Source organism: Anoplolepis gracilipes, chromosome 5 (assembly GCF_047496725.1).
Source record: "Anoplolepis gracilipes chromosome 5, ASM4749672v1, whole genome shotgun sequence".
Classification (NCBI taxonomy): domain Eukaryota; kingdom Metazoa; phylum Arthropoda; class Insecta; order Hymenoptera; family Formicidae; genus Anoplolepis; species Anoplolepis gracilipes.
The window spans coordinates 8269358-8297147 of record NC_132974.1 but is presented as its reverse complement, the minus strand read 5'-3'; the positions used below and the strand labels follow the sequence as shown (position 1 = coordinate 8297147).

Sequence of the window (27790 nt, the reverse complement as noted above, 5' to 3'; positions counted from 1 at the left end):
TCATTTTCTATCTGATTAAGAGAGAATTCACAAATGTTTACGCGGAATTCGAGTACAATGGGAAGATCAACGATCATCGTTATGTAAAATTTTACAACGACCTTTAGCTGCTTGGTTATTTAAACATCCGACACAAACGTTAAAATGACGAAAAACATTTTCAATTATTTCTTTAAATATTAAAAGAAATACAGTGTTTTACGTAAGGACAAAATGTAATATGTCAACAGTATTTTCTCATTCTCCGTGGCAAATAGACAGGTGTCTAAAGTGATAACGGAAAAGGATTTGCCGTGACGGAGTCTGGCCTTCATTTCCACTACGGCTTCGCTGGCCGGCACTGTCTACAAACACCGGCCCACTTTCCCGCATGGCTTCGGCATAATGAAATGCATCGCTCTTTGAGGGTATAATCCGATGCAGATTAAAACCTCGGCCCCCCACCCCGCCGTGAAACAAATTGCAGCGCAACGCCGCCGCAGGAGGAGGCAAGGGAGGGCGTCGGAGCTAATCCAACGCAAGGCTCACAGCTTTTGTACCGGGAAATGAACGGAGACGTCCACGATGGCAAAATAATTCGAAACTAGTTGACACGGCACTTTTCACCCTCCACGGACGCCGAGTCTTGTGTTATATTTTATCGCGAGTATTTATTTTTACGGGGATTAATATCAAGCGACATAAAACCAAAGTTTCCATCTTCAACAATACATTTTTCACGCATGATTTATTTATAAATGTATATGTACATATCCGCATGCAAGGAGCATATTAAAAATCAAGCGAACTGTTTTACGTGTCGTCTCATACTATCGATTTTATTTTGTAACATGCGACAACAGAAAAAACAGAAATTGAGCGGCTATCTAACCTTAACCTTTCACCCGGCCATCAACTTCTTTCTTCTCTCCTCTTTTTTCTTTCCCCTTCTATCTTGCTCAGTGTTGCTCTTTCCCTTTCTCACACACATATACACAGCACATTCATATATACATACTGGCTCATTCATTAAGTCTCGAGAACGTTCTCGCAATCTCTATAGGTTCGTCAGTAGATGTGTACACGACGTGCCGTTTGTTCTCCCCTGAAACTCGAGATGTCCTCCTCGGATAACATGGCGAGACCGTGATGGCTAGCACACACACACAAATATATATCGAGCTCGCACACTCGCGCGATCACGACATGAAGCGATAGTCACCGACTTGAAAGATAATGAAAGCTTACACCCGCGATCTACGGCTGCGAACGAGACGAACGATTGCAAGCCTTGACCCGGCGTGAAAAGCTTTTTTTTCTCTTTTTTTTTTTTTTCTTTCTTAGACGAGAGACAGCATCTCTTATCTTCAAGTGGCAATGAATTAGAGAAGGACTGACACGCAAAAAGCTATCTAAATCTGAGATGTCGAGATTGGCGTCATTTTATTCTGTCAGTCGACGATTACTCATTCACTCACGTTGTCTTTCTCTTTTGTATAATAAAAATTGAAATGATCGAAGAGATAACGAATCGTGTGAATAAAAATGAAGCAAGAGCGAAATAAATGCAATAACTTTTGGATCTTTTAAAGTATTTTTACACAGGTTAGTCCAAATATACGAAATTACTTTTTATCTATGAATTATTTAATATAAACTTCGAATTAAAGTGGAATGGATTGTATTAACACGTATATAAATCAATTTAACAATGAATAATCGTAGATTATTATACATATATTAAAAAAACTGACTTTAACAAAGTTCCATATACATAATTATAGTATGTTATGTAATTGATCACGTTGACATCATATTGTATATATATTTTTGTAATATGCCATAAGCTGAGCAAAAGTAAGTAAATGTCAAATTATATTTTAAACCATAGAATAAGGTCTCTAACCGAGTTAACTGTATTTTTACGGAAATATCTGTTTTTACAGACAGGAAATGTCTCTTTTATGTATGTATATTTTCATAACATTTGCCGTAAGCTTTCATTGAAAATAGTGAATACATTTTAATATAAGAAAATATATTAAAATTTCTTTTATTTACGTCTTTCGAGACATTTCTCAATAAATAATAGCAATTTTTTTTATTCATATAATCTTATTAGGTACAAATACAAAAAAATGGATAAAATTACATCATTAAAGTGTGTATCATAAGGTGCAAAAGACTTTCTGAATATTTTTTTTTTTAAATATGTATTATGTTTTCCATAGTAAGTCGATAGAAGCATTTCAAATTCCGAAACTTATATACGTGAATCAGAGTATTAAATTGTATCGGTTATTTAAAGATAGTTAAAGAATTTAATTCAGAAACTTATTACACACAGATAGATAAAACTATGATAAAATAAGATAATACTTCATCAACAATTCAATTTAATTAATCGCATAGTCTGATTAAAGAACAAAGCGTGATATTTCTTCGTTAAACTGAATTAAATTTGTTGCAAAATTTGAGAATATTAAAGCAAATCACACGTTCGTATGACCCTATTGTAACTAGAGGCTGCTGTATGAAATTCCGGTTTACAGAAACAATTCCAGAGTATATTATGTGTCGCCATTTCATTAATGTAGTTCTAGTGCAGTTAACTATTTTAGTAAGCAGCACTATAAATTTAATTGCACTGTTACAATTGTAATATTATATCAGCAATAGAAGAGAATACTTTAATGAAACATCCTCTGAAAATCATTAACATGAGATTTATGACCTGTTTACTGACCAATTAATATTTTGCAAATGTCTCTGCAGCGTAACATAGATATCATGCGAAAGTTATTACCACAAGCTACGAATATATAATGGAAATTAGATATTCAGTGAACAATGAATCGTATGATCAGTATATATCGTAAATATTGACGAACTGGCCAGTTTAAATTCTATAAATATTCTATATAAATATTATATTCATGCAAATGAGCATTTTATACATCCTTATAATTGCAATCAATATAACGGACACGTACGTATTTTTTATTTTTTGCGAATTCGGTTATTGTAAAAAATACGCGATAAATTATAGAAAAAGTAGAAAGAGGTAAAAAAAGTTTTTGTAAATTGATGAAATGGTATGATGAAATAATCAAATCCCAACTGTATGATTTTCCTAGTTAGTAATATGCACATGGTGATCGTACTGGGAATTATGCACTTTATTTGATTATACTAACAACGGGAGAAATATTGTTAATTCTTGTTCGCATTTTTGTAATTAAAGCAAAACATGGGAGAGTATATTATTGACAAAAAAAATTGTTATTTACCGATTATATTAAAAGTTTTTTTATTATTTAAATTTTGGTAAATTCTCTCTCTCTCTCTCTCTCTCTCTCTCTCTCTCTCTCTCTCTCTTTCTCTCTGTCTATATATATATTCTATAGTATATCCATTATTTTTTTATTTTATATCTATTATTTTACACATTATTTGCAGAAAAAAAAGAGGATTTATTTTGTCTGTCTATCACACTAGTATGATAGATCGAAATAAATTCATTTTAATTGAAGATTTTTTGTAAATTTTGAATTGCTGCAGAAAAAATGTGTGTGTATTAATTCGTAATAAATAAGTAAATTTAATTTTGCTATGTGGATATGCATTATGTGTATCTCAAATAAATTAACGTACGTATATGCAGCGATCATATAGTTTTCGATGTATATTTTTGGAATCTTATGTTATTAAAACAATGCAAACAATCATCTTCTGCAGTGTTCACAAATACAATGAAACTAAATACGTTACAATTGTTAACAGTCAGCGAATACAGAAAAGGTAGACAAACAAAGCATGAAACTACCAAGCAGATTATAAGAAAAATAAAAGAAAAAGTTACGTATTGTAAACATCGCGCGCTTCAAAGAGTTAATGTTTCCTGTTGCCATGCATAGAAAACAGGTCCAACGGTTTAATATCTTTTGTTTTCTATGCATAAAAACATTTTTATATGATCAGAGATAAAGCACCTTCGCCTATTTTATATGTGCATGTGTATCTGAAAAAAATATTAAAATATTGATTATATATATATTAAAATTATCAAAATATACATTTGTATTGCGCAATCTAATAATAACTGTTATATCTAAGATATTGATTGAACAAATTATAGACACATATATTCGAATTATATAATTTACCTATTGTGATGAATTTTTAGCCGCAGTATCTGAGAGTAATAATATATAAAGCTTGGAAAAATTGCATTTTTTCTGAAATTGATTAATTAAATATAAAATTGAAATAAATACTAACAAAGACTTCAAACATATTTTTTCGACACGTTTGCACATTACGTGTTTAATTCTATCCAATTATATGCAAAGGCATCATGCAAGTTGCGTTAAATTATATTTCAAATGCATAAACGATAGCGATAGACGATTAATATCAACGCAGTATTAAATTGCAGACGTTTCTCGTCGTGCAACCGGCGTGTGACCCAGATATTTTTATGCACAGAGTTAGAAAATTGAACAAGAGGAGATAGTTGAATCCCGATTTACACGGCTTAAAGGGCATTCGTATATAAGTTATCGGGCGTCGTCCTTTGTACATCATCGCGCGACATACGGTTCATCGACTTTCCTGAACCGTGTTTCTCCCCGAGCGATCGTGGGAGCTTGTTGACCGATACAGCTTGTAGATCGATAGAATCGCGTTTGACTGATTTCGTATTCAACGTTCGCGATCCTACAGTTGAGCGCGTATACGAGGACACGCATAGTCGCACGTATACGCACAGCCATCACGCGCGCATTAGCGCATACCGTGCGTACGCATCGCCGATGGGGGTTGCTACGTGGGTGTCGGATAGCTATTACAATTTACACGCAGTTATATGTACCACCGAACTAAGCCCGGAGTCCTGCTAATTGTGGTTAAGTTTAATTCGCGCGGACGTGCGTCCTGATGGGACGGAGAATGGAGCAGCCGCGCTTCCCGTTTGACGTGCACCGCTCTACCTGCCAGCGCCGCTTTGCGTTGTGGCGTTTGCAGCTCCGGTGTGTATCCGACATATAACCGCTCTATATCATTGTAGGGTACACACTGTATATGTGTACATGCGTATAATTCCACGTCCGTCGATACCAGCGGATTATCGGCCAATAACACCGAGGAAAATCGTATCTAGCTTCGTGCGGTCTGCCCTCGAGGCTCCAGCTTCGTCGACTTTCATTAAGCGATCACGATGAGGCTAGAGAGGGGGCAGAGAGAGAGAGAGAGAGAGAGAGAGAGAGAGAGAGAGAGAGAGAAGGAGATGAGGTTACCGGGAATGAGAAGCGAATAATAAGAGAGAGGATGAACGAGAGAGAAAGAGATGAAGCGGGGCCACTTAACGAATCATCGATAAACAAGCGGGAACTCTCGGCGTCACATCGCCACGATCGCCGTCGTCGTAATGGAACGAATAGATGCACCCGGAACTCATTGTTTTCCATCCAGAAAGATCCTTTCGAAGAGACATCGAGACTGGGTGTCTCTCGGGCTTGTCTCGTCTCTATAACGGCTTCTCCCCTAAAACTACCAACTAGTTCTCCGCTTCGTCAATTCCTGGCTCGCTCTCGCTCTCTCCCCTTCACGTTGTCCTTTATTCTCTAACGCATTTCCGGCGGTCGCTTGTGTTTCGCTCCCTTTCAATCCCTCATTTCCATCCGCTCGTATACTCTCTTTCTCTCTGTTCGTGTTTCCGCGTCCACTTCGTTACTCGTCAACCCCATGACCGAACTTTAGACCTGCGCGATCTAATAAAGCTGGTGTATAGTATGCGTATACTTGACACGCGCACATAAATGTAGACACACGGATACACGACACACATTGTCGCCAGAACCGCCAGTTTCGTTTTGTCGATAGTACACGATAGCGAAACGCGTGAGATGCTTGTCCACTTTACTGAAAGGAACTGTGCTCTCTACAGCCAGCGGTAAATTGAAGCTGATACCGTATAGTCGATTCAAACGGCTGACGAGTTTATCGGGAAGCTTAACCGGTCGCTGGATACTACGACTTTAACCTAAATGCGCCGGATCTACAGTTACAGACAAACGACTAATACTAGTTTGTCGTCCGAGTCCCTTAACATCCAGGAAGACTTAAACGAAATAGTTGGTTAAGTTGTCTATATAAATGAATCAATTTAATCGATAGAGGTTACACGAACTAGTTTCTAAAACATATTAAGAAAGCAATTTAAAAAAAAAATTGAAATTAATCTCCAAATCTATTATAATATACTCTATCGTACAACGCACGCGAACTGTCATTCAAAGTTAATATCTACTTAACGCGCAATGAATGTTTTATCCTGTTGCAATATAAAAATTCATCAGCAGTCTCCGTACGAACAAAGAAAATTGTATGATGAAGTACGTCTATAGATTACGTATTATAGGAAGGTCACGATGACGCGGATAAAAATTCAGATTAATGTACACTCGGGAAATTTGCTCTGGCGGTAATATATTTATGCGGCGGATTTTTAACTGCCGCATAAATCTCCGCTGCTTTCGTGTTAAAAACTCCAAAGAAAGTCGGCAAAGTCGTCAGAATTACATCGAACATTCAAGAGCTCAGTTGAAATAGCACGGACTTGTACAAAGTTATAAGGCAAGGATTCAAAAGCTACCTCGTTGCGCACCTGACAGTCTATACCTGACTTTCGATATAAAGTATTCGTTGCTTGAGAAAGTGTTTCAACAGTTTCAAGTCAATGTGCGTACATTGTTACTGTTATTGTCGAATATAACAAAGTTAAAGGGCACATATGTCTGAATGACGCATATTGCTAAGATAATATTTCGCAAAGTTAAATTCAGCGAAGGTTTTTGGCCCGTGTGTAATTTTGCAAGACGATAGAGGGGTCACCATCTCGCAGATTTCCCAAGCTCAGCAGGAACATGCTAAATTTACTGTGAGTTGCAGACGGCGGACTAATACCGACTCTCGCGTCGTCCTCGGCGTAATGTAATCCTGCCGGTTTATCCTTTGCTCAAGAAAGCTTGCAGCTGGTGTCCCGCACTTTCAAAACACGCTGGGATGCGGACTCTTCTTTAATTTTCCTTGGATAATAAATTATTTCCTTGCTAATGAGTTTTATATACGGGAGATATATGTCGTGTACCTTCTTATATAGTTACAAATCATTGGCTCGTATTTTCAGCTCACATTTATCGCTAAATATATTTCTAAATGTGTTTTTATACATGTGTTTGTATGCATTTAGCGATAAATGTGAACCCAGAATACGGGTCTTTAAATCAATTTTGCTGCGGCATATTTTCTTTTTCTTTCTCTCTTTATCTTCTCTTGGTATATTTTAAATATCGTTAAAAATTGTCTGTTTTTATTCCGTCAATGTCAAAGATGGCAGTTGTTAATAAGATTCATGAATACACACATCAAGTCGACAGTGACATCGCGGTAACTGCAGATTGTCTCTGCCGCGTTACAACATACTGGTCATTATACTACTGCATGTAATGCATGCAAATTACATTATAGTCATCATGTTACTAGAGTTACTCGATCAACTTCACCGCAATTCAGTTTTGTATGTTATATCTCTTCCGTAACTTTCACGTAAACGCTTTTAAAAGTTTGCTAACACAACGGATTAAAATGCATCTGTTAATAACGTTATTACTTAGCATGTATATTTTCTTTAGTTTATAACGAAAGGATTATGTGACTAATAGAGCATTTGTTTAAAAAATTGTTCTATAATATACTATAATATTGAAAAATTGTTGCAATCAAGAGTGCGTTATCGACATACGTATGACGTATAAGTTACCAATTAAAGGTAATAATTGTAATGTTTCGATAAATCTCGTGCGCGAGTCAATTGCAGCAAATACACTGAAATAGCCTTTTTCACGCTCGAGTAATAATAATTGGTGCAATAACTAACTTTGCTGCTCCTCTACGTAGAAAAATAAATAGACATAGATTCTCCGAAACCTTTTAAAGACACAATAACGTATAGAAATTAGGCTGCAGTGCGCCAGCAATCGAGCATCAAATAGGACTAGCAATAATTCGCATACGGGAAAGGCAGTATTAATTACCTCCATAAATCTAAACGTTAATGCACGGACGCACGGCTAATTGCGCGAAAGACCATGCCGGTGTAACAAGCTTGGTCCCGTGGACTGGCCCCGTGGAATCTGAGATTCACGCGACATTCACGGGGAAGGAGGGCGTATCTCACTGTCACGCCGCGCGTGCATCCCGATGTTACGTCCGAGACTAATTCATCATGTCTCGAAAAGGAGGGAGAGAGCTTATGTATATACGTATTGTTTCCGTATGGTTTGCCTTTGAATCAATTTTATTTTTAGCCTCACTGCGATTCAATATACCCCTCCTCTTACGTCGCAATCAAGGAACAATTGGATATCGAATGAACAGACTATGAACAGTGACGAAAGGATAGGGATTCGAGGCAGGGGAGTGTGAGTTGAAAGCGGAATCTTATTGCGAAAGCTGTGGTGACTTTGAAGTCTCGAAAGACAAGGAAAAGGAGAATAGAGCTTAGTGGAGGAGGAAGCTGACTACTGCGCGGTGACGCAGGACGAAAGATAGGGAAGAAGAAAAGGCAAGCAGCGGACTCCCCCTCCTCCTGAGCCAACGCGAGGTATCGCGCGACAAAGGAGGAGACAGGGGGTGAGAGACAAGAGCCCCCTAGAGGGTTCAATCGTCGTGGAGCATAAAGCACCGACGACACACATCGACGAAAAGATAGAACGTCGCTTAAGCGTCGTCGTGACCAATGGCCCGGAATGCCTTTTCCGGTATCGGGCCAACGACGCGTTACACGTCGTGTAGCCGAGTTACACGTACTCATAATTTTTCGAGGGAGGCGGAAAGAAGACCACGATTGGGAGGAGGGAAAGGGGAAGGGAGGATATGGCACGGACCGAGATGTCGACGAAAGAAGAAGAAGAAACGGGAAGGCCGCGTGTGCTGTTGCTATTGCCTCCCTCCTTTTCAATATGACACGTTATATCGACTAGATCGATCTTACCGTTCCTCCGCACGTTGGAGTGTCACGAAAGTATATATATCGGCTACGTAACATCTGCGCGACTATTCGTTCTAGGTCACACGCTAAATCGCGACATGGTCACGTATAGAAATATCTTGGGCATCGAGTCCCGATGACGCGACTTGTCCTTCCTTTTTATTGTTTTAATAAAAGAGTTTTCAAACTTTTGTTTCTCCAATACACCAGCGCCTCGTTATGTAATTTCCAGAGAGACCGTGCACTCGGGCAATAAATTTCTCAACTTACGTAAGATATATCATTGTACATGGAATAATATTATTACCTAATGTTTAATAATAATTATATAGACGTCGAATAGAGAGCGTGGCGCATGACAGTCAATGGCTGCTGATATTATCGTAGAATTCGTTTCTATATCATTAGTTTTATGGACGTGTCCTCGATCCCGCCTTGCTCTCGAGCTATTAACCTCCACCTCCATCGGTATCTATCCGCTCTTCAGATCGACCTCCCGCCGTCGCCGGCACCGGGACTACGTTCATAGGTCACCGGTTAATACTTTACGAACGTCTTCCGCCTAGAGGAGAAAAGAATTCTGGCTGAGAAAGTAGGTTACGCCGCGCGCCGGATGGGTCGCGATGACAGCCCCGTCGTATGATTCGCAAGCGACAGTTGGACCATATCCCGGAGATGATGCACGAGAATACGCTCGCATACCACGGCACCATATATCTATGACGGGAGCGATAATACCCACGGTGCGGAGGATGTGTCTGCCTGAAACGACGACGATCACCGACACTCGGATCGATAAGCACACGGAAGACAGAATGGATAATCACTCTCGTGTGAATAAAGTCTGGTGAAATTTCTCGGATGAAGGAAAAAACATCTTTCTTGTATTAGAAAGATTGAGTAAAATTTGTTCATTTATCATTGCAATCAGAACGACATTTTCTGTCGAGAATTTCAATCTTTTTCCTACTTTCTAATTATCATTGCGACAATAGAAGATTTTCTCATTCTCTCATTTAACTTGGTAATTTTTCTCATTTCATTGTGCTAACAATAAGTAAATTCCCACATGATAAACATTTTCTAATACTTTTATAGAATGAAATGCATCATGTTCAAATATTTCGCAGGCGTACTGTGATATATAAAGTTGCATGATTGTACTCCATTTCGATTCACCGTGCACCTGACGCGCAAACGACAGAACCATATTTCAGAACACACGGAATGGCTTATGGTATAAAATGATCGAACTACTCCATACAGATCCACATTCCGCAATCAGCTTCAGATTCTGTCTCCGCCAATCGGCCAGAAGAGAGACGCTCGACACGGTCGTGGCTCATAAAGTTTAATCGCCGTTATTTCGCGGAGGATATGTATCGCACATCGCACCTCTCACTGGCATTCGTGTACATTCGACCTCGTACAGATAACTCGTGGGTCAGACACTTTTAAATATCCCATCCAACACGTCCCCGGATATATCGGATTTTTCGCGATCGCGGTAGTCGTTGACCATAGCCCGAGGCGAAGTTCGCGAAATCTGTGGGGCTATAAATTTTATAGCGGCACATGACGTCGGTGAGCGCCCGGCGTCGGGGCGCCATCGATACGAAAATTAATCGAACATCCGAGAATTGAAAGTAAACGACTTCTGGGTGGGAAGTGGATCATAAATAGAGCAGAGGAATGCATTAATAACCGCGAACGCACGCGCGTCCGCCTCGCGCGTTTACGGGCCAATGGTAATGGCGATGATCGTTTATCCATTGGAGTGACGTCTCCGTTTTTATTGCCGCTTTATATCCCCGCCGTATTATAGTTCGCAAGATTTCTTCGTATCCCGCAGCGAGGAAAAAGAAATCAGACTATTGGATGTTGTCTCGTAGCGAATGATTTATTGACGCTCAAAGAAGAAAAAGAGTATGTTTATTTCGGTGTGTTTATTACTACATCGCGAAACAGTTTTCTTTTAATTCGATATTTATAGACTATCTCAATCATTTACAAATAACATAAATGCCCTACGAATGCAGAAATGTTCATTATGTACATTGGTCTAATTTTATTTTCCGAGCTGAAATTTCATTCAGCTAGACACCGCCTCAGATTACATGTTATTTATCACTACATACTCCTGGCGGTGTATAACAGTCGTCTTCGTTTTATAAATGCTGTCGTATAACACGAAAGCTCTGTGACGTATCGGGAGACATATTTACTGAGACGAATCCCATTCGGGCTATTTACTCGACGACTCTTGACAGAAACTACGAGGACTAAGGTTGTTCTTACAAATGTTACGAATGCGATTCGTACAAAGAGACAAATCGCGTGCAACATGCACTGCTCTTCTTAGATGCAATTTATATCACTTAAATCTAACTTCTATGATATATCAATTTAAAGAAATTTGATGCAATTTTAGATATAAACTTTATATATAGATTTTAATGTCATGCAATAAAAAAATATGCAAATTGATAATCAATTATTAATGTTAGCTATAAATCTATTTTATGTGTGTATTATTTAATATTGATTGTGTATTATATATACATCTTTTTATTAAGTTATATTTAATAAAATTTGAATTCAAAGTTTAATCGCTAAAATATTTGTAAGTTTAAAAATTTATAACTGTAAAAAGCATAGGATAATTCTTCAAAGGTTTCTCATTACATTTTCGTTGAGGAAGATTCGACTTTGAAAGATCTAAAGTCTGTCGTTAAAATATGTATTTAGACTGTTTCATTCGTTAGCCTTTTCAATGTAAAGTCCTTTAATAGGTTTCGAATCAATCTACTCTTTAAGAAAATTTAAAGGATGGCTGATGACGCAATTTGTCGAATTTCAACATTAATCATCTCAGCAATTAATCTTTGAATTAAATTTCTATTTAAATACAAAGTAAAGTTTGCTTGAAAATGATTGAAGAATAAAACATTTTTTAATGTTCGTAAAATATGATTGTGTAAACTCTAATTCTCAGTCGCTTATATATCGTAATATTGATTTCTCGCTATTATTAAATCTACGTATTTTTATCGAACATGTTTTCTGACATTTATGCGTGTGAAATGCAACGCTACTATTCTCGGATACTCTTCGCTTGTAATAATTTATTCGATTAATTGAAAACTTGATAAAAAATTCTATATACTAATGGCACCGTAACTGATTGTAGATAATATTCTCGAGAATATCATTATTATATTTATCGATTAAAACGAATGTAAAAATGCTTTTTTGTATTTTTTTTCTTTAAAAAAAAGTCAATATCTGTGAAAGTAAATTTTCGTCAGACTTTATTCTTGATGTTTTACGAGAAATTCTTCATAATAGTATAATATAAAATTTAATATGACAGCTCAAAAAATATGAATTTCTTTACTAAATTGTTTTGTTTTGATTATAGTTAGTCTTTTATGTTCCTTTTAATCTTCCTTTTGGTCTATCATGTTTTCATGTATTTTCTCATATGAGGAGCATAAAGCGATATCAAAACATCTTTTAGCTTCGCACGTACAATACTGTAATGCGAGTAAGCAGCTGGTTGATCAAAGTATACCGAAGATGTTACGACGCAAACTCCAGTTTGAAACTACATACTTCGTTAAGTATTAACGCGACCGTAAATTAGTATATCGTACACACCTCGCATACCGCTGTAATCTCTATGTTGAGAAACTGATTTCAAACTACAATTTTCGATCCATACACGTACATTTTCGAATGCTCGTGCATATCAAGCGGCCATTTGTCGGATTGTGCACTTAAGGGTTTTTATGTGCCCATCTGCCCCCGAATTCCCGTCAGAAAATGCGAATTACGAGCCTTACGGATCGCACGGTGAAGCGTAACCTGACAGAGGATCAAGGCGAGGAGAGTTCGTTCTCGACCTCCGCCGCGAGAAAGGATTTTTCCTCCCCATGGTTCCCTTCTTACGAATTCTAACGTACTTCTTCTTCGCACCTGAGATATATCTTCCCAGATTCGGGACTCGCGCAATCACGCTGGAGTATCTTGATTCGCATAAATCTCTCGTAACTTGGACCAGATACGAAAGAAGGGGAGAGAGAAGGAGAGAAAGGGAGAGGAAAAGAGAGGCTCTTCCCTCGTGACAAGTACACGTTTAATAGGAGAAAGCTTTATGGGCAGCTCTGGATTCAAGCGGCTGTGGGGTACGACTGAACACCGCCCATGAATTCAAAACAGGTTGGAATATCCTGAGTTTCCACCGCCGCGGCTAACGCAATTATGCGCGCTGACGTTTGCGTATTCTCTTTATTACTGCGCAACGCGCTGCGTAACGCGATGCGGACCGATTATACCTCACGTCTGTCGAAAATTATGTTTTATTAGCCGACCATAAGGTACAAACGTACCATGGTCCTGGGGCTGTAAAAAAGAAAACTGACTATTCGTAACGGATGCCGTTTTAATATTGAAACACAAATTTTGCGACATACGCGCCGGGCGCATGCGACAGGCGAGATCGTTCGGAAGTTACAACCGAGGAATTTACAAAGGTTTCTCTTTGATGATCATTTCGGAATCCAAAAGCAAATGGATTGAATGATAAAATTTTTAGGTACACTCGACAAGACTGACTGATACGTAAATATGTCCGAATATCTCTAAAAGAATTTGAGACATTACGAAATTTTCTTTCACATTTTTATAATACATGCGAGGATTTACAAAACATATGTATAATGAAACAACTATAAACAAATTATTAAATAAAATATTTTAAAAAGAAGAGAAATCTAGAATATATACGAAAAATCATGATTGTAAATTATTCATATCTGTCAAACTATTTTAAACTATTTGAAATGACACAAAAAGCGTCATACCAAATTTCTAGTTCTTTTGAATTACACAAGATTACCTTTATGACCATCTGTAATAAACGAAAATTAAAAAATCATGAGAAGGATGAATGTTTCATCTTAATCGAAATCTACTAGTGCGAACTGTAGTTGGTTATATTGGTACAGAAGCAGCTGTTACTAAGTCCCGAAATCGTATACCGGGATCACCGCTAACCGCAAACCAAATCCTTTGAGGGATCAAAAGGATCTTATCCTTCGAGTTGTTGACCTTTGTGACACGATATGCTCCTGCTATTGGATACGGTGTCAGTAACTTCGGCGTCGCGTAAGTAATCAACAGCGACGCGCATAATGCCCCTTGTTACGGATTAGTACGCCCGATAGCACTGCGTATATAACTGTCTTGAATGCCACTGTCCGTTCTGATGCAGCATTCGCTTTAGTAAACAGAATATATACATAGGGTAAATTATACTTGTTCATTGTATGGTAAATACAGTGTCATGATTAAATAACAAGAAAAAGAAAGGAAAACTCCTTTTTATTTTTATGGATATTAATTCTTTATGAGAATTTGACAACTTGAATTAACGTACATATTGATGAGATTAATTAAACATTTAGCATCTTGCTATCTGTAAAAACGGAATAGCATTCGGAAAAGTTTTACAATAAAATTCATAAAACTTGCATGATATTATCATTTGAATAATCATTTGATGATCATTTAATAGAATGTCTTACAAATAGATCAAGGGAAAACATATTAGTAAACAAAAAAGTAAAAGAGTTATGATTTTATAATTTTGTTAGACTCTGAGATTTCATTAAATTTTCGGTGTAAATGACAGGCGACCGAAAAAAGGAAGATTACGAGGCGTTATAAATCACTCTTTGCAAGATGTATATTCGCCCGAACGAGGGGGATACGGGCTATGGATTCCTGCTCAAATCCGTTAGTCTTCCGTACTCGTATGGCACTCTTACGTAGCGCAATTTTCGCGAAAAGGAGCCAGAGAAGAGAGCTCTCGAGTGGCTCGCAACTCGGAAACGAGGAGTGCCGGCACTCTGGCCGACCCGAAAGCACATACTTCCCTTCCTTCTTCTATCCTTTTGCTTGCTATACACCCGGCTCTTTACAGTTGCTTCCTGTACACTCGCATATATAATTCCTGCAGTTTTCGTTACACAACCGCTGTTAGTATTCTCACCTCATACAAGATCAAGCCCCTCATGATTCGGCGGTGTAACACGTCGTTCTCTCGCATATTCTACACTTTGGTGGTTTGTGCGTATTGCTTCACAGTATATGTTTAGAGATGTTTTAGAGACCATAACATGCTAGAGATATCCCAAGCATCATACGTATGTTCCGATATTTAAAGACATCTCATTAAAACTTAAAGAAAAAACGAACTTAAAATTTGCATGAGATACTCTATATTTTAATTTTGTAGAAAAATTATATTGGAAATAAAAAATTATATCGTTAACCGTTTGTTTGAATTTTTATTTTTATTATGAAATATATTTTGACAATAATTATCTTCTCATATATGTATTAATAAATATATAAATAAATTAAATAGTGAGGAAAAGAATTTAATTTTAAATTAACTATTTTTATTCCTTGAATTTAATTCTTCGAACGTCTTTATTTTTTAAATTTATTTATATTAAAATTATTTTTATCACTATTAATTTCTTGAAATTGTAGCAATCATCGTTTTCTTGTTTGATCTGTGGTATCTGTTGTTGAAAGGACACATTCGGCGGGTCTCGAGCACTCTGTATACTCTACTAAATTGCATGAACGATCAGAGTCCGAAGGGCGAATATTACCACAATACCATGATATTACGCTCATAGTATCTCAGAGGCTTGTCACGGTTTCTATTTTTGTCTTTCGAATTTTGTTTTATACATTTTCCATAGTATTAAGAAATGTCAAGTGAAATCGCATTATATTCTATTATCATTACTGCTTATTCTCCTTCTAGAAGATAATCCGGATTAAAGTTAAAAACTCATGATCCAGAGACAGTACAATGCTTGGTCATAAGAGTAAGTGTTTCCTGGGAAATTCTGTTAATTGGAGTTAAGTAAAGTAAGTTTAGACATGCGAAAGTAAGAGAATTTTGTAATTAAGATCTAATTTATTCTGTAATGTAATCCACACTTGTTCTTGCGCGCGCATTATTGTATACATTTATATCTTCATATTATTCGTGCATTTATCAAACAAAGCATAATTGTATTAGACTAAAGTCGTACTTCCGATGATGAAACTTTAATGAGATAAGAAACTGATGTCATCGCGCACGACTCTTCATCTCCGCAATTGAAGCACAACGACGCATCTGTTAACAGAAAGCAGCAACTGTCATTGTAGAATCATCGATCAGAGTATACAAGAGGGACGCGACATCGGAGAGAAACTGCAAACGTTTGCCCTGGACGTTCGGCCTGTTTCGAATGGCACCCCGTGTGGCAATGCGCGTTCCGAGCTCATATTCGCCGTGATTTATAGTATTCGCGTGTGCAACCGCATGTAGGCGCGTCACTCCGCGTGGTCGGTGGATCAGATCTGTCCCATAGATCATGGAGGCCGAACGTATGCGTGCAACGAATAACACGGAAGTGAAATAAAACAGAAAGGCTCACTAGCTCTCCCTGAATGACTAAAAAAAAGAGCCATCGAAATGGAGAAAAACGAAGATTCATTCTCGTCAGTTGACGCATAGCTAAAAACGAACCGTAACGCGTTGTCGAAGTTAATGCACCAGTTTGGATGATATTTCGATTCTCTCTCTCTCTCTCTCTCTCTCTCTCTCCCTCTCCCTCTCTTTCTCTCTATTTTTTCTGACGCGTGTTTTTTTTTTTTTTTTTTTTTTTTTTTTCCTCTCAATTCTAATAGGTCATTTCTCTCGATTGGACACAGCAAGACCGGACAAAGTTTTATAACACTAAGCCTAACAAAGAATACATTTGCGAAAGTTAGTACAAAGTTTTACGAAAATAAAAGAGCAAACTTTTCCTGAATTACACTGATACAACTAAAGAAGAATAATAACTTTTCAGTGTTGAAGCAATAACGTTATAAAAAGGAATGAAAGAAAATTAATAAAATAATGTTATATGAAATAATAACTATCAAATTAAATCTTGCAAATAATGAATAATTGTTACAATAATGAATAACGAATTCAATGATGCAACATAATTGTCTATTTAATTTCTCTCTCTCTCTCTCTCTCTCTCTCTCTCTCTCTCTCTCTCTCTCGAATAAATTTTATTTCAACAAAATTTTAACTAAAACTTTTAGTTAAAATATCTTATATTAAAATTAAGAAATATTTTACGACGAAGTTTAATTAAATTTTTTATACTTTCAAAAGGAATTGCAGTTGAGAGGATGTGTGCCTCTTCGAGGACACTCGATATACATATCTGTGCGCAGCATGAAACGAACTCTGTAAAGTGCAAAAATGTTACATAAACTTTAAAATTGGATGAAAAGCGCAACGTTTGCAAGATCTAAAACTTAGAAAATTGAACTGTCAAAGTGCAAACATGAAATGTAAAAATGTGTGCAACTAAAATATATGTATATATAACCACAAACATATATTTCATATAAACATACAAATTGTCATAAGATATATGTGAATGGCATTAATTCTGCGCTCTATTATCAATAATTATTACATATCCGCGTATTGGGTGTTATTTCAGCCATATCATTGTGTCAATCAAATTATGCATCAACTTACCAGCCATTGCAGCTGTTACATTAATACAAAATAAACACATTTTATAATGTAAACGTAACGTGAATTTTATTTTTCACATTTTAAAGATTAAAAATTTGTGCATTAGACAACACAGAAAAGCAATATAAAGTAGAAAAGCAGATACATTGGCGAAAACGTACATTGGAAGAAAACTAATGTCGCAGCCTTCGTAGACAGTCGATTGATTCGCAAAGTATGCTCGAGTAAACTCTAGCAAGGGAGGAAGAAGATTTCTCTCGAGCCGATCGCCGACGTTCGAGTTGTGCCTTTTGATTTCTCTTCTCTGCCGGAAAAGCACGATCTTTTTTTTTTTTTTTTTTTTTTTTTTTATTTCCTGTGGAGATGGTTCCTTCTTTTCTCTCTATATATCGCCAACATTCTCCTTGAGCATCGCATTCGACAGGAATAACGAGCGCGGACAAGCCATGCGATAGTAATATCTCTTTCCCGGTTTCTTCTACATCCTCAAACTGTTCTTGTTCTATCATATCGCATGCAATGTTCCCACGATATTCTACATCTAATTCAATCCCGTATCTGAACGAAGAAAGGAAGGAGATTCCGTGGCGCGAAGGCTGGATTTGCGCAACTCGTTCGTTACGAACGGGTTACAGTCCAGACACGTCCGCCTATATCCTCTGCCGTAGACAAGCAAGCTTGTAAAAGGATACCTGAAGAATCCTTTATAAGATCGATTCGGCTTTCGAGCATTGGCTTTTGGCTGCCCTCTCCCGCCGCACGTTTCACCACGAGCGTCGTTTCATTCGAGCCACCTCGAATGATCCTTTCTCCTTTCTGTCTCTCCCGTTTGGTTAATTCGATATCACCTGCAGCACGAGCACTTATGCCAGCGATAAACGACGCTTAAATACCGGTCGAATCTCGACGCGATATAGAATTTCGCTTGAGGAAAGCTAAGGTCGCTAAAGAAGGCGAGAGGGTAGGAGGGGGAGGGGGCAAGTAGAGAGAAATTGGACTGCTCGCGGTATCCATGACTACCTTACACGTGCACGGATGCATATACACATTACACATACAGCTACACGTCTTTAGATACGTGCTATCTGCGCTACCATCGCGGTCAAAATTTGCATGCATGCTGGGCCAAGATTTTTCCAAGGAACTCGACTTATCGGATATCTATCGCCTTTTTCACGGAAAGAAAGAGATAGCTGCGCTGGTGCGCGAAAATTTGCTAGATAGCAGCAAGCTTGAAGATCACTTTGAAATTTTCGCAGAAACGCATTGCAGCACTTTGGCTAGTTGTAAGATGGTATAGTCATAAAGATGGACAGATGCTCGTCACTTACTTTTTCATATAGAAATCTTTCAATAAGAGTATTCCTTTCATGTTTTCTTTTTTTTTTTTTTTTTGTAATTGTAATTTAAAATGATTATTATAACGAATAAATTACATTATACGATTAAAATAATAAATATTGAAATATCCTCGAATAAAATGCTACAAGCTATTTTTTTACCACATAAATATACATGTAAAAGCAAAGACTATATTAATATCTTTGATATTAATATCCTTTTTTTAAAATCTGTTTATTATATAGAATCTGCACTTTTACATTTATTTTATATTTATATTCATTTTTAAATTTATTTATGAAAAATTAAAACAATACTATTAATACCGTATTTTGATTCGCGCATACAAAACATGGTTTTATATTCGAAATTCAGAATCGATAAAAAGCACGAGTTAATATCTTGAGGTACAACATATAATTGGTTCAAGGTATGCCATTCAAAGAATGCCGCTAATTAGAACGAATAGGAGATACAAAAAATCGCGGACTATTGTTCCGGAAAAGAAAAAGGAAATAACACTGGTACAACTGGTGCAGAGCGGACACAAGAGACTCCCGTAATATCCCATTTCGAGACGATGTTAATGCCACGACGTAAATGAGTCAACTTACTACCTACGAAAGCGAGCCCGGTCGAGGGTTATATTTCATAAGTGAGCGGTTAGACCGAAAACCGCGCGACACTTCAAAGATGCCGCGGAAGAGACTTGAGGTCTGCATAAAATAACCGAGGTCAAAAGTATATCTCGTTCTCATGTTACACGATGGGCACGCCCGTCCGCATAAATTCAAGGACTAAACTGTCGTTGCAGAAGTTTTGCAAGGGCTACGCCCTTAGGTGCAATGCACATTCTGAACTGCAGACAATGGTATTTCGAAGCGTAAGCCCGCGGCACGAGATCTCTATGTATCGTATATGTACCGGTTTGTTATTGTGCTCACTCATGGTGAACTGTCCATCATGGGGTTAGTGCGTAAACACACGTGCCAGCGCGCGTTGCATTGTAGCGGTGATGCAACCCACGTAGCTACGGCGGTAGTTTCACCGATAAATACATTTCCGATATACATATATAGTCTTGCGTTTTATCGTTATGAAGCTTCATAAACCGCGTCGTCCGCAAACAAATGTTTTTCCACGATGACACGACTGAGTCATCGTTTCAAGCGTATTCCGGATGATTTTCCAAATTTCTCTCCAACATCTATCGAATATTTTTAGAGCGTAATTTTTTTAATATCGAAATTTTTTTACAATTTTCTCCAATTAAGTTATGCGAAAGATTTGATTTTTCTCTCTTTTTCTCATTCATCCGATAAAAGTTATTTGTAGATATTTTTCACGATTTACACGAAATATTTTACAATTAATTCGTGATTGAAATCTAAAGAAAAGTATAAGAACAGCAGGCTGTTATGTAACAGATCAAATAGTTCTCTTTGAAGTAATTTTTTATAAAAATCTCATTTATCTTATACACGGAGGACGTTTTTTTATCTATTTTCGCGTTGCTTCAGTCCCCATGGAGATGGTCGTATTTTTTCTCGATACCAATCGGATTCCACGTTCGCGATATCAATCGAATATATTGGTTTTCAGATATATGCGCGCATCGATTCAACAAGTACTGTACGTGTAATTAAATGTGCATTACTGTGAGATTTCATATCTCGTTCGCGTTGGTACTGTACACAGTTCTGTAATTGCTTGCTGTGCAACATTTTTAGCAATCTGCGTCTTGAATAGCAAAGAAAGAAAGAATTCCATTTTCAGATGACGAATAATGAAATTAGAAAATAGAGATTGTTCCGCAAAAAGCATAAATCAACGGTATAATAGTATTTTCTCTTTCTCTTTCTTTATTTTGTTTCTCTTTCTCTCTCATTTTGACAAATGTGGAAATAACTTTTTCTTTGCCTGGAAATTAAAAAGCGTGATCTAATTTAAAAAATGATATTAAAATTAAAAGAGATTTTAACCGTGAGACTACATTTCAAGATTGTAAATAAGAATAAATAAATAAGAAAGAATTCCAATTTGAAATAAATTTTATTCAAACAGAGAAAGTATAATCAATCTTTCAGAATTTTCTCATGTGTCAACTTTTGCTTATAATCTACGAAAAAGATAGAAAAATGTAAAACGTTTTTTGTAGCATTTAAAAAAAGCGTTACTACAAATTAACTGAAATTTAAATTAATCTTTAAAAAAATGTTTTAAAAGCTTTTTTAGAACAAAAAAGATGTGTGATTTATACCACCTATGATATTAAAATTAAAAGAGATTTTAACCGTGAGACTACATTTCAAGATTGTAAATAAGAATAAATAAATAAGAAAGAATTCCAATTTGAAATAAATTTTATTCAAACAGAGAAAGTATGCTTCGAAAACTTATAGTATAATAGTATAAATTTTCTCTAATCTCTTATCAGAAATAATTCTAATATATCTGCTTTAATTCGGTCTCGAATTTCTCGCTTGATTACTTAACTTAGATAATACATGGCGTTACATCTATCTTAAGCTATGTATGCTTTGTGGGAATGCGGGAATTCTAGAGAATGCGGTTGAACATGCGAAGCAAACATCGTTAGCGTTTCTATCTTCCTTTATGTGTGTGAAATAACTTCCATATTTTCTAAACGCGCTTACAAGTATTTTGCAGTATTTACTTATTTTAGGTATTTTTTGTATAATGTACTTATGAAAAAACAAGTTTCTTGTAAAATTGTTGCTATAAAATATTTTCGACAATTATTATAATTGCAATAAATTTCTATTAAGTAATAAATTTGTTACCAATTTTATAAAAATGATACGAAATATGATATTACAAATAAAATGGAAAAAATCTAGATAATTAAATTTTAGAATGAAATTAAAAATTTTATTATCTATTTAACAAATGAGCTACTTTAATGCATTTTTAATTTAACTACTAAAATATTTAGTAGTAAAAATTAGAAGTTTTTTTTCTAGTTTTAAAATGGTAGCAAAATAAAATATCTTGATTGAAGAAAAATCAACTTCGAGTTTCCTAAAGAATGTTGAAACAAGGTATGTGGCTTAAAAGCATTCGTAAAACTTTTAACAAAAGTAGGCAATTAAAAGATCGAAAAGAAAGTTTCGCAAGATCTTACAAACTTAGAAAGCTTTCGTTTGTCGAATCATGTACTTTGATTGAGGAACAAATTGCAAAAGTATTCACATTACATCTTTGCAGTTTTGCATCTCTTTCTACTTGAAAAATCAAACTTTTTTTTTTTCAAAATCCAATGTTGTGAAAACTTAATAGATATTACATTGAATATACATCATTATATGTATATACGTCTACTCTTTCTGCAATGTAATATTGAAATGGATTTTTTCTTTGATAAGACTAGCAACATTTAATCTCATAATAGAAAATTTCACGATCCGTTAGGTAAACTCAAGCGATTTTTTTAATTTTCCATTGCACAGGATACGAAAGTGTGCCCGTGGGAAGAGAAATATAGCCTTCCTTTGGACGCTTACAAAGAAAATCCCGAGCGCTTAAATATGACGTAGCGACCGCCTTCTCATAATCTGTATTCAACCGCTGTAATCACTTTCGCTCATTTCTTTCCGAGATTGAATTTCACGGATAGCTGTTTAAAAAACGGAATTTATATTCGGCTGGGCATATTTCCTACGTCAGGGGATAAGCATTAATGCTATTGGGTCATTAATCATTGATCGAGATTATTTTTTGCTCGTCTCGCCGTATATCACATTAGATCTTGCGAATTGTATAAATCTTCAATCGAGAAAAATTGTAAAGTCAGCAAGTACTCTTGTGTGTGACACTCATATGTTTCTGCCGATATTATTTGTTAAAGTTAGTATTGAGTTTTTAACGTATAAATTCTAATATTATACATTGCAATATACTTATATATATATATATATATATATATATATATATATATATATATATATAAGTATTCATGTCGAGATCTTTATTCAAAAATATTTCTCATTAAGTTTTATTATTAATTAATTAATTGCATTATTATTCCGATATGTGCAAATTATTTAATGAGAATATAAAAAGTATAATCCTTATATGTATATACATATATTGAGGGTTTTTTTAAAATAAGGTAAGTCTGAAATTAACTTTACAAGAATGAAAAAAACGAATTTAAAATTTATATTTGATACCTAAGAATACGTATAAATATTTCTGTATTTCTTTTTTTTCAATTAACGGTACGCTCTTATATGAAACCCTCGATATGTATGTATATATATATTTGACAAAAAAAGCAAATATTTTATGATCTAATAACAGTACAAGTGGAAGGTTTATTTTTTTTTACTTACGATCATCTGCCTTAGAAGTAATTCGAAACACAAAGAGTGTTTATAGATTATTGAATAGTTGTAATATCTTGTGTAACACTGTAGTGGCTTCTCACTATGAAGTTCTTTCATTATTGTTCCTTTCTATCTGGCTTCATTTGATTGGCTGCAATCAGAAGTCACCCTCTAAGATTCCATTTCACCGCAATGCTGATTGTTACTTGAGAAGATTATGTTGTGTTTCTCTCATAATCATTTCAGATGTTTTTGAACTTTTGTAAGTATTCTTACAATTTTTTATAGGTACTAATAATAAGCTTTCATGTAAACATCAGCTATTTTATTTTCTTTTTTAACGATTATAACTTTAAATACTATTTAAAAATTAAAAATTAATATATGCATCTCAAAATTGAAAATATTAAATAACACATGTCTTGGATAAATATTTGCTTTTTAGATTGATTGACAAATTTGTGATTAATATAAAATACCCAAGAAGAGAAAGAGAGAGAGAAATTACGTTCCGCAAAATTCTGGGGATATCACAGACGATACGATGAGTAGAAACTCTATCGATCTATCGTCTACATTGACAAAAATTTCGATAAACTTTTTACGATTCACTTACAAATCACTCTACCGTACAATTCACCCGAATAACTCACTTTCGACGCCATCATGACTCCAGGAACGATAATGATCCATTAAGAAAGCCGGAACTCTGTCATTCCGGCCAATACTTTTGGTTCGCTCGTTGCTGCCACGCCGCGGCTCGAGGGAGACCCGGTCTCGCGCAAAAAGAGAGAAAGGGAAAGAGGAAAAAAAGAAGGAGAGACATTAATCGGAAGAATACGGCGCCAGGGATGCGAGCCGAGTCCTCTAACTTTCCACCGAACTGGAAAAACCCTCGTCTTTGTACTTGGCGCGGGACGTCGTAGAGTGCGCAGAATGACGAAAGAGCGGGGTGTCGGATATATATAGGACGAGTGTTCGCCTTCCGATTCCGGATGAACGAATTTCGTTGAAAGCAGATTTACATTTCTTCGGCTCTTTCTCTCTACGGCTTCCTCACCTTCGCTCGCCCTATCTCCATCCCCTTCGCTCTGTTCGTAAATTCGCTTTTCTCCCCACGATATTTTCTTCATGTACAGGGTTCGCGCTTGATTTGTTGCAGTTAGAGGCGACCACGAGGGAACAGCGGACGAAAGAGGAGGACGGGGCGCAATGGAGCGAGATCAATCTCATCCTTCAGCCATTCCATTACACGAACGGCCAGTTGAATCTACGTTGCACCGCGCAGATACCAGGCATTTATTCGGCGATGAGCGAACTGCAACTCGGCGCGGGTCTGCGCGAGCCCGTGCCCGAAAGAGGTGACTATAAAAATTTTATTTCCATGCTCTGTCTAGTATCCTATAAACTGCCGGTCACGAATTTCTGTGCCTCATAAATCCCTTCTTCAGATTTTGCAACTTGTTGGCCGTTTTCGCGAACTTTCGCGATGTAACGTATACTATTATGCTCGATTCGATCATCTGACTCGAATGGCGGTTTTTAGAGATCATTATCTTGAAATAGAGAAAAGTCGAGAATATTCTGCACTCAGTTTATGATTTAACATTTCTTTAAACTATATACGTAATAACGTAATTAATAGTTTTATATTTACACGTTACATTCCCTTACTTTATCTAATTCGAATCAACTATTTGAATGATAATTAAGTTTAGTTTCTAACGTGAGTATATTTGAGAGAACACTCAAGGTCAATGTAAATTAAATCAAGTCTGATTAAGTTCAAATTAAATTAGAATCAGATTAGGTTTCGATATCCGATATCGCTATATCACGCAATCTTACCAACTGATTAGTGTGGTATCCTTCTCATGACATATAATTATGGCAAATTTAATAATAATATTCAAGGAAAAAAATCTTTAGGAGAAAAAGGAAGAATGACAAACACACACAGTAAAATGTTTTTTTATATATCATGAGATTACTTGGACCGAACGTTCATCTGTTCGTTTTTTTTTTTTTTTTGATGACTTTGCGACCAACATTAACACGCGCTCTGCGAGTAATAGTCGCGCACGCTCTATCCGGCTATCCAAGCCAGGATTAGTCGGTCGGTCGCACGGACTAATAAATTTCGAGAGCGGGGTCCACCCACTTGAAATCGGTAAGGAAGCCTCCGGTGCATGCTGCGCTCGCTTCCTGCACGCGACGTCGACGAGATTTAATTGAGCGGCCACGGATATAACCGACGCTTCCATTACCCTTCCGCTCGACCGACCTGTCCTTTCGCCCTTTGCCCGCCGCATTCGCCAACGTTCCAACTTTCGTCGTCGCGTGTACGTGCGCAGTCACTGGTGCACCGATGATGTCTGCTCCCGTTTCTCTCGTGGATGTTGCATAGATGTGAAATAATTCACGAGAGTTTTGCTCGGAAATACAGATTTATAAAGTTACGAATCTACTTGAAAATTCTCTAAAAGCAAGTTGTTCTTACAATACAAAATAATGAACAATTCTTAGTGTATAGCTCTCAAGTATTTTAATTTTTTATGAAAATTACTCTCTGTTTTACAGAAATATATATTTTGTATTTGTACTTTTTGAAAAAATTAATATATCAATATGTCAATATAGTTTAGTACATTATTCATATGTTCTATAATATTTTTTGTAGTTGCTCAATTTTTTTTACAAGAAAAAATAGATAAGAGTTATGTCTTAATAATTTGATTAAAAATCTTTATTGTACTAGACATGGCGCTTAGAAAATAGTCATCGTCTTTTATTATAAAATCTGCCTACGCGCAGTTGCTACTCTTAAATCTATTCAATCTTGTTGTAATGTCATGTCATTTGGACAAGTCCAATTTTGTTACAATGCTGCACTATTAATCCTGTGCCAGAAATCGGAAGCTAGTTTAAAACGTAGCTTTGAAGTTGTAACAGTATGTGTCAATAGATTACACTGATGTAACTCTCACTAACAGTGTTCCCGTTGGCAATCCCAATTTTATGATCGCATTCGTACCCTGCGGAATCGAAAAGTATCGTCTGCCGATAATCTATATCCTGGTGTTTTGAATCTGGCTCTCCATGGACTCTGTTCAAAATACGGGTGATTGGATACTTCCGCTCGTTCGACAGTCGGGAAAATATCCAGTGGGTTTTTGCGTATTGTGCAATTCGTCCTGGGAAAATACGATGAACGTATAAGCGCTGTTATACACTTTTTTGTCTCTTTTATATCTTGCTATGATACGATATCCTCTGTTTTCAGAAAAGCCACATGTACATGAGGTTTATTGTTTGCTATTATGTATTATATTGCGCGCGGTTTTCTGGCTAATATAAATACCATTCCATTTTTCCACATTGCACAATCGAACGGTACTTAATTGTTGTCACTACAATCTGGTACAATATTCAAGCTTTCATTTTATATTGTTTCTCTTCTTTTCATTGTTTTAACCAAAATAATTTCTTTTAAGAGAGCGTCTTGTTAAAATTTTATTCCAAAAAAGGAACAAGAAAAGAAGACAATTTTTCTGCATTTTTATATTTTACACAGCGGGACTAAAAACTATATGAGTTTAACATTCGAAAACATTTTTCAAATAGTCAATTTCAGAGAAACTATTAATAAAAGAACGCAGTTAACATTAAAAATAGTAAAAAGAATTCAATATCAAAGAAATGGATGAAAAATATGAGAAAGTAAAACACTACATAGAAATTTTAAAAATCTTATCTCTACATTACGGATGTAAGTTTTCATACGCGAGAAGATATAGAATATATTTGCACTTAGTATAATATAGCGGATGTTGCCATACATTTTTTAGTGGTTTTCTTCCGTCGACGTAAACTGAAGTTTAATATGTGAAAAGTAGATGGATGACTTGAAGAGATAGTTGGCAGGTGTTGTCGCGAAGACCATCGCGAAGAATGTTCATGAATTCGCCAACGTAGTTGGCGCTTTGGAAAACTTCTTATCACGACATTGAGGATGATGCTGGCGAGCGTATGATATGCAGCGCGTGTGCCGCTTTAATGCGTCAAGCTGATAAACTCGCGTTATTTCGATATAGCCAATCAACTATGCAGTGGTAAACCAGAGTTATTCCGAGGTAGGTAATCAACTATGCTGCGGTAAACCGAAATATCACACGTAATATGAAGCTGAAGTACAGCGATATTACATTATCCATTGTGTTAACATTGTAATGCGTATTATGTTGTCCTGTAAGTTATAATATTCTCTATTCTTTCGTGATTCTCGCACGTCCAATTCTAGACGAGAGGCGGGGACCCATTAGGCTGATGAATTCTATCGGCGATATCAATAAAACATTTTGAAATACAATCTGCCGGGTAATCCCTTTCCCAAAATGCGCACATGCATACATTTTGCGAAAATAAAGGAAAACCATTTGTACCCGAAACGAA

The 27790-nt window shown here is 36.3% G+C and overlaps 1 protein-coding gene across 1 annotated transcript in view; it reads left to right on the top strand.

The window, feature by feature from the left end:
* LOC140665579 (platelet endothelial cell adhesion molecule) overlaps positions 1–27790 on the top strand; it is a 138219-nt gene that overhangs the window by 102693 nt on the left and 7736 nt on the right. The window contains exon 5 of the mRNA XM_072891853.1: positions 24501–24699. Within this exon, the coding sequence (XP_072747954.1) occupies positions 24501–24699 (199 nt within the window). The remainder of the gene's footprint in view (positions 1–24500; positions 24700–27790) is intronic.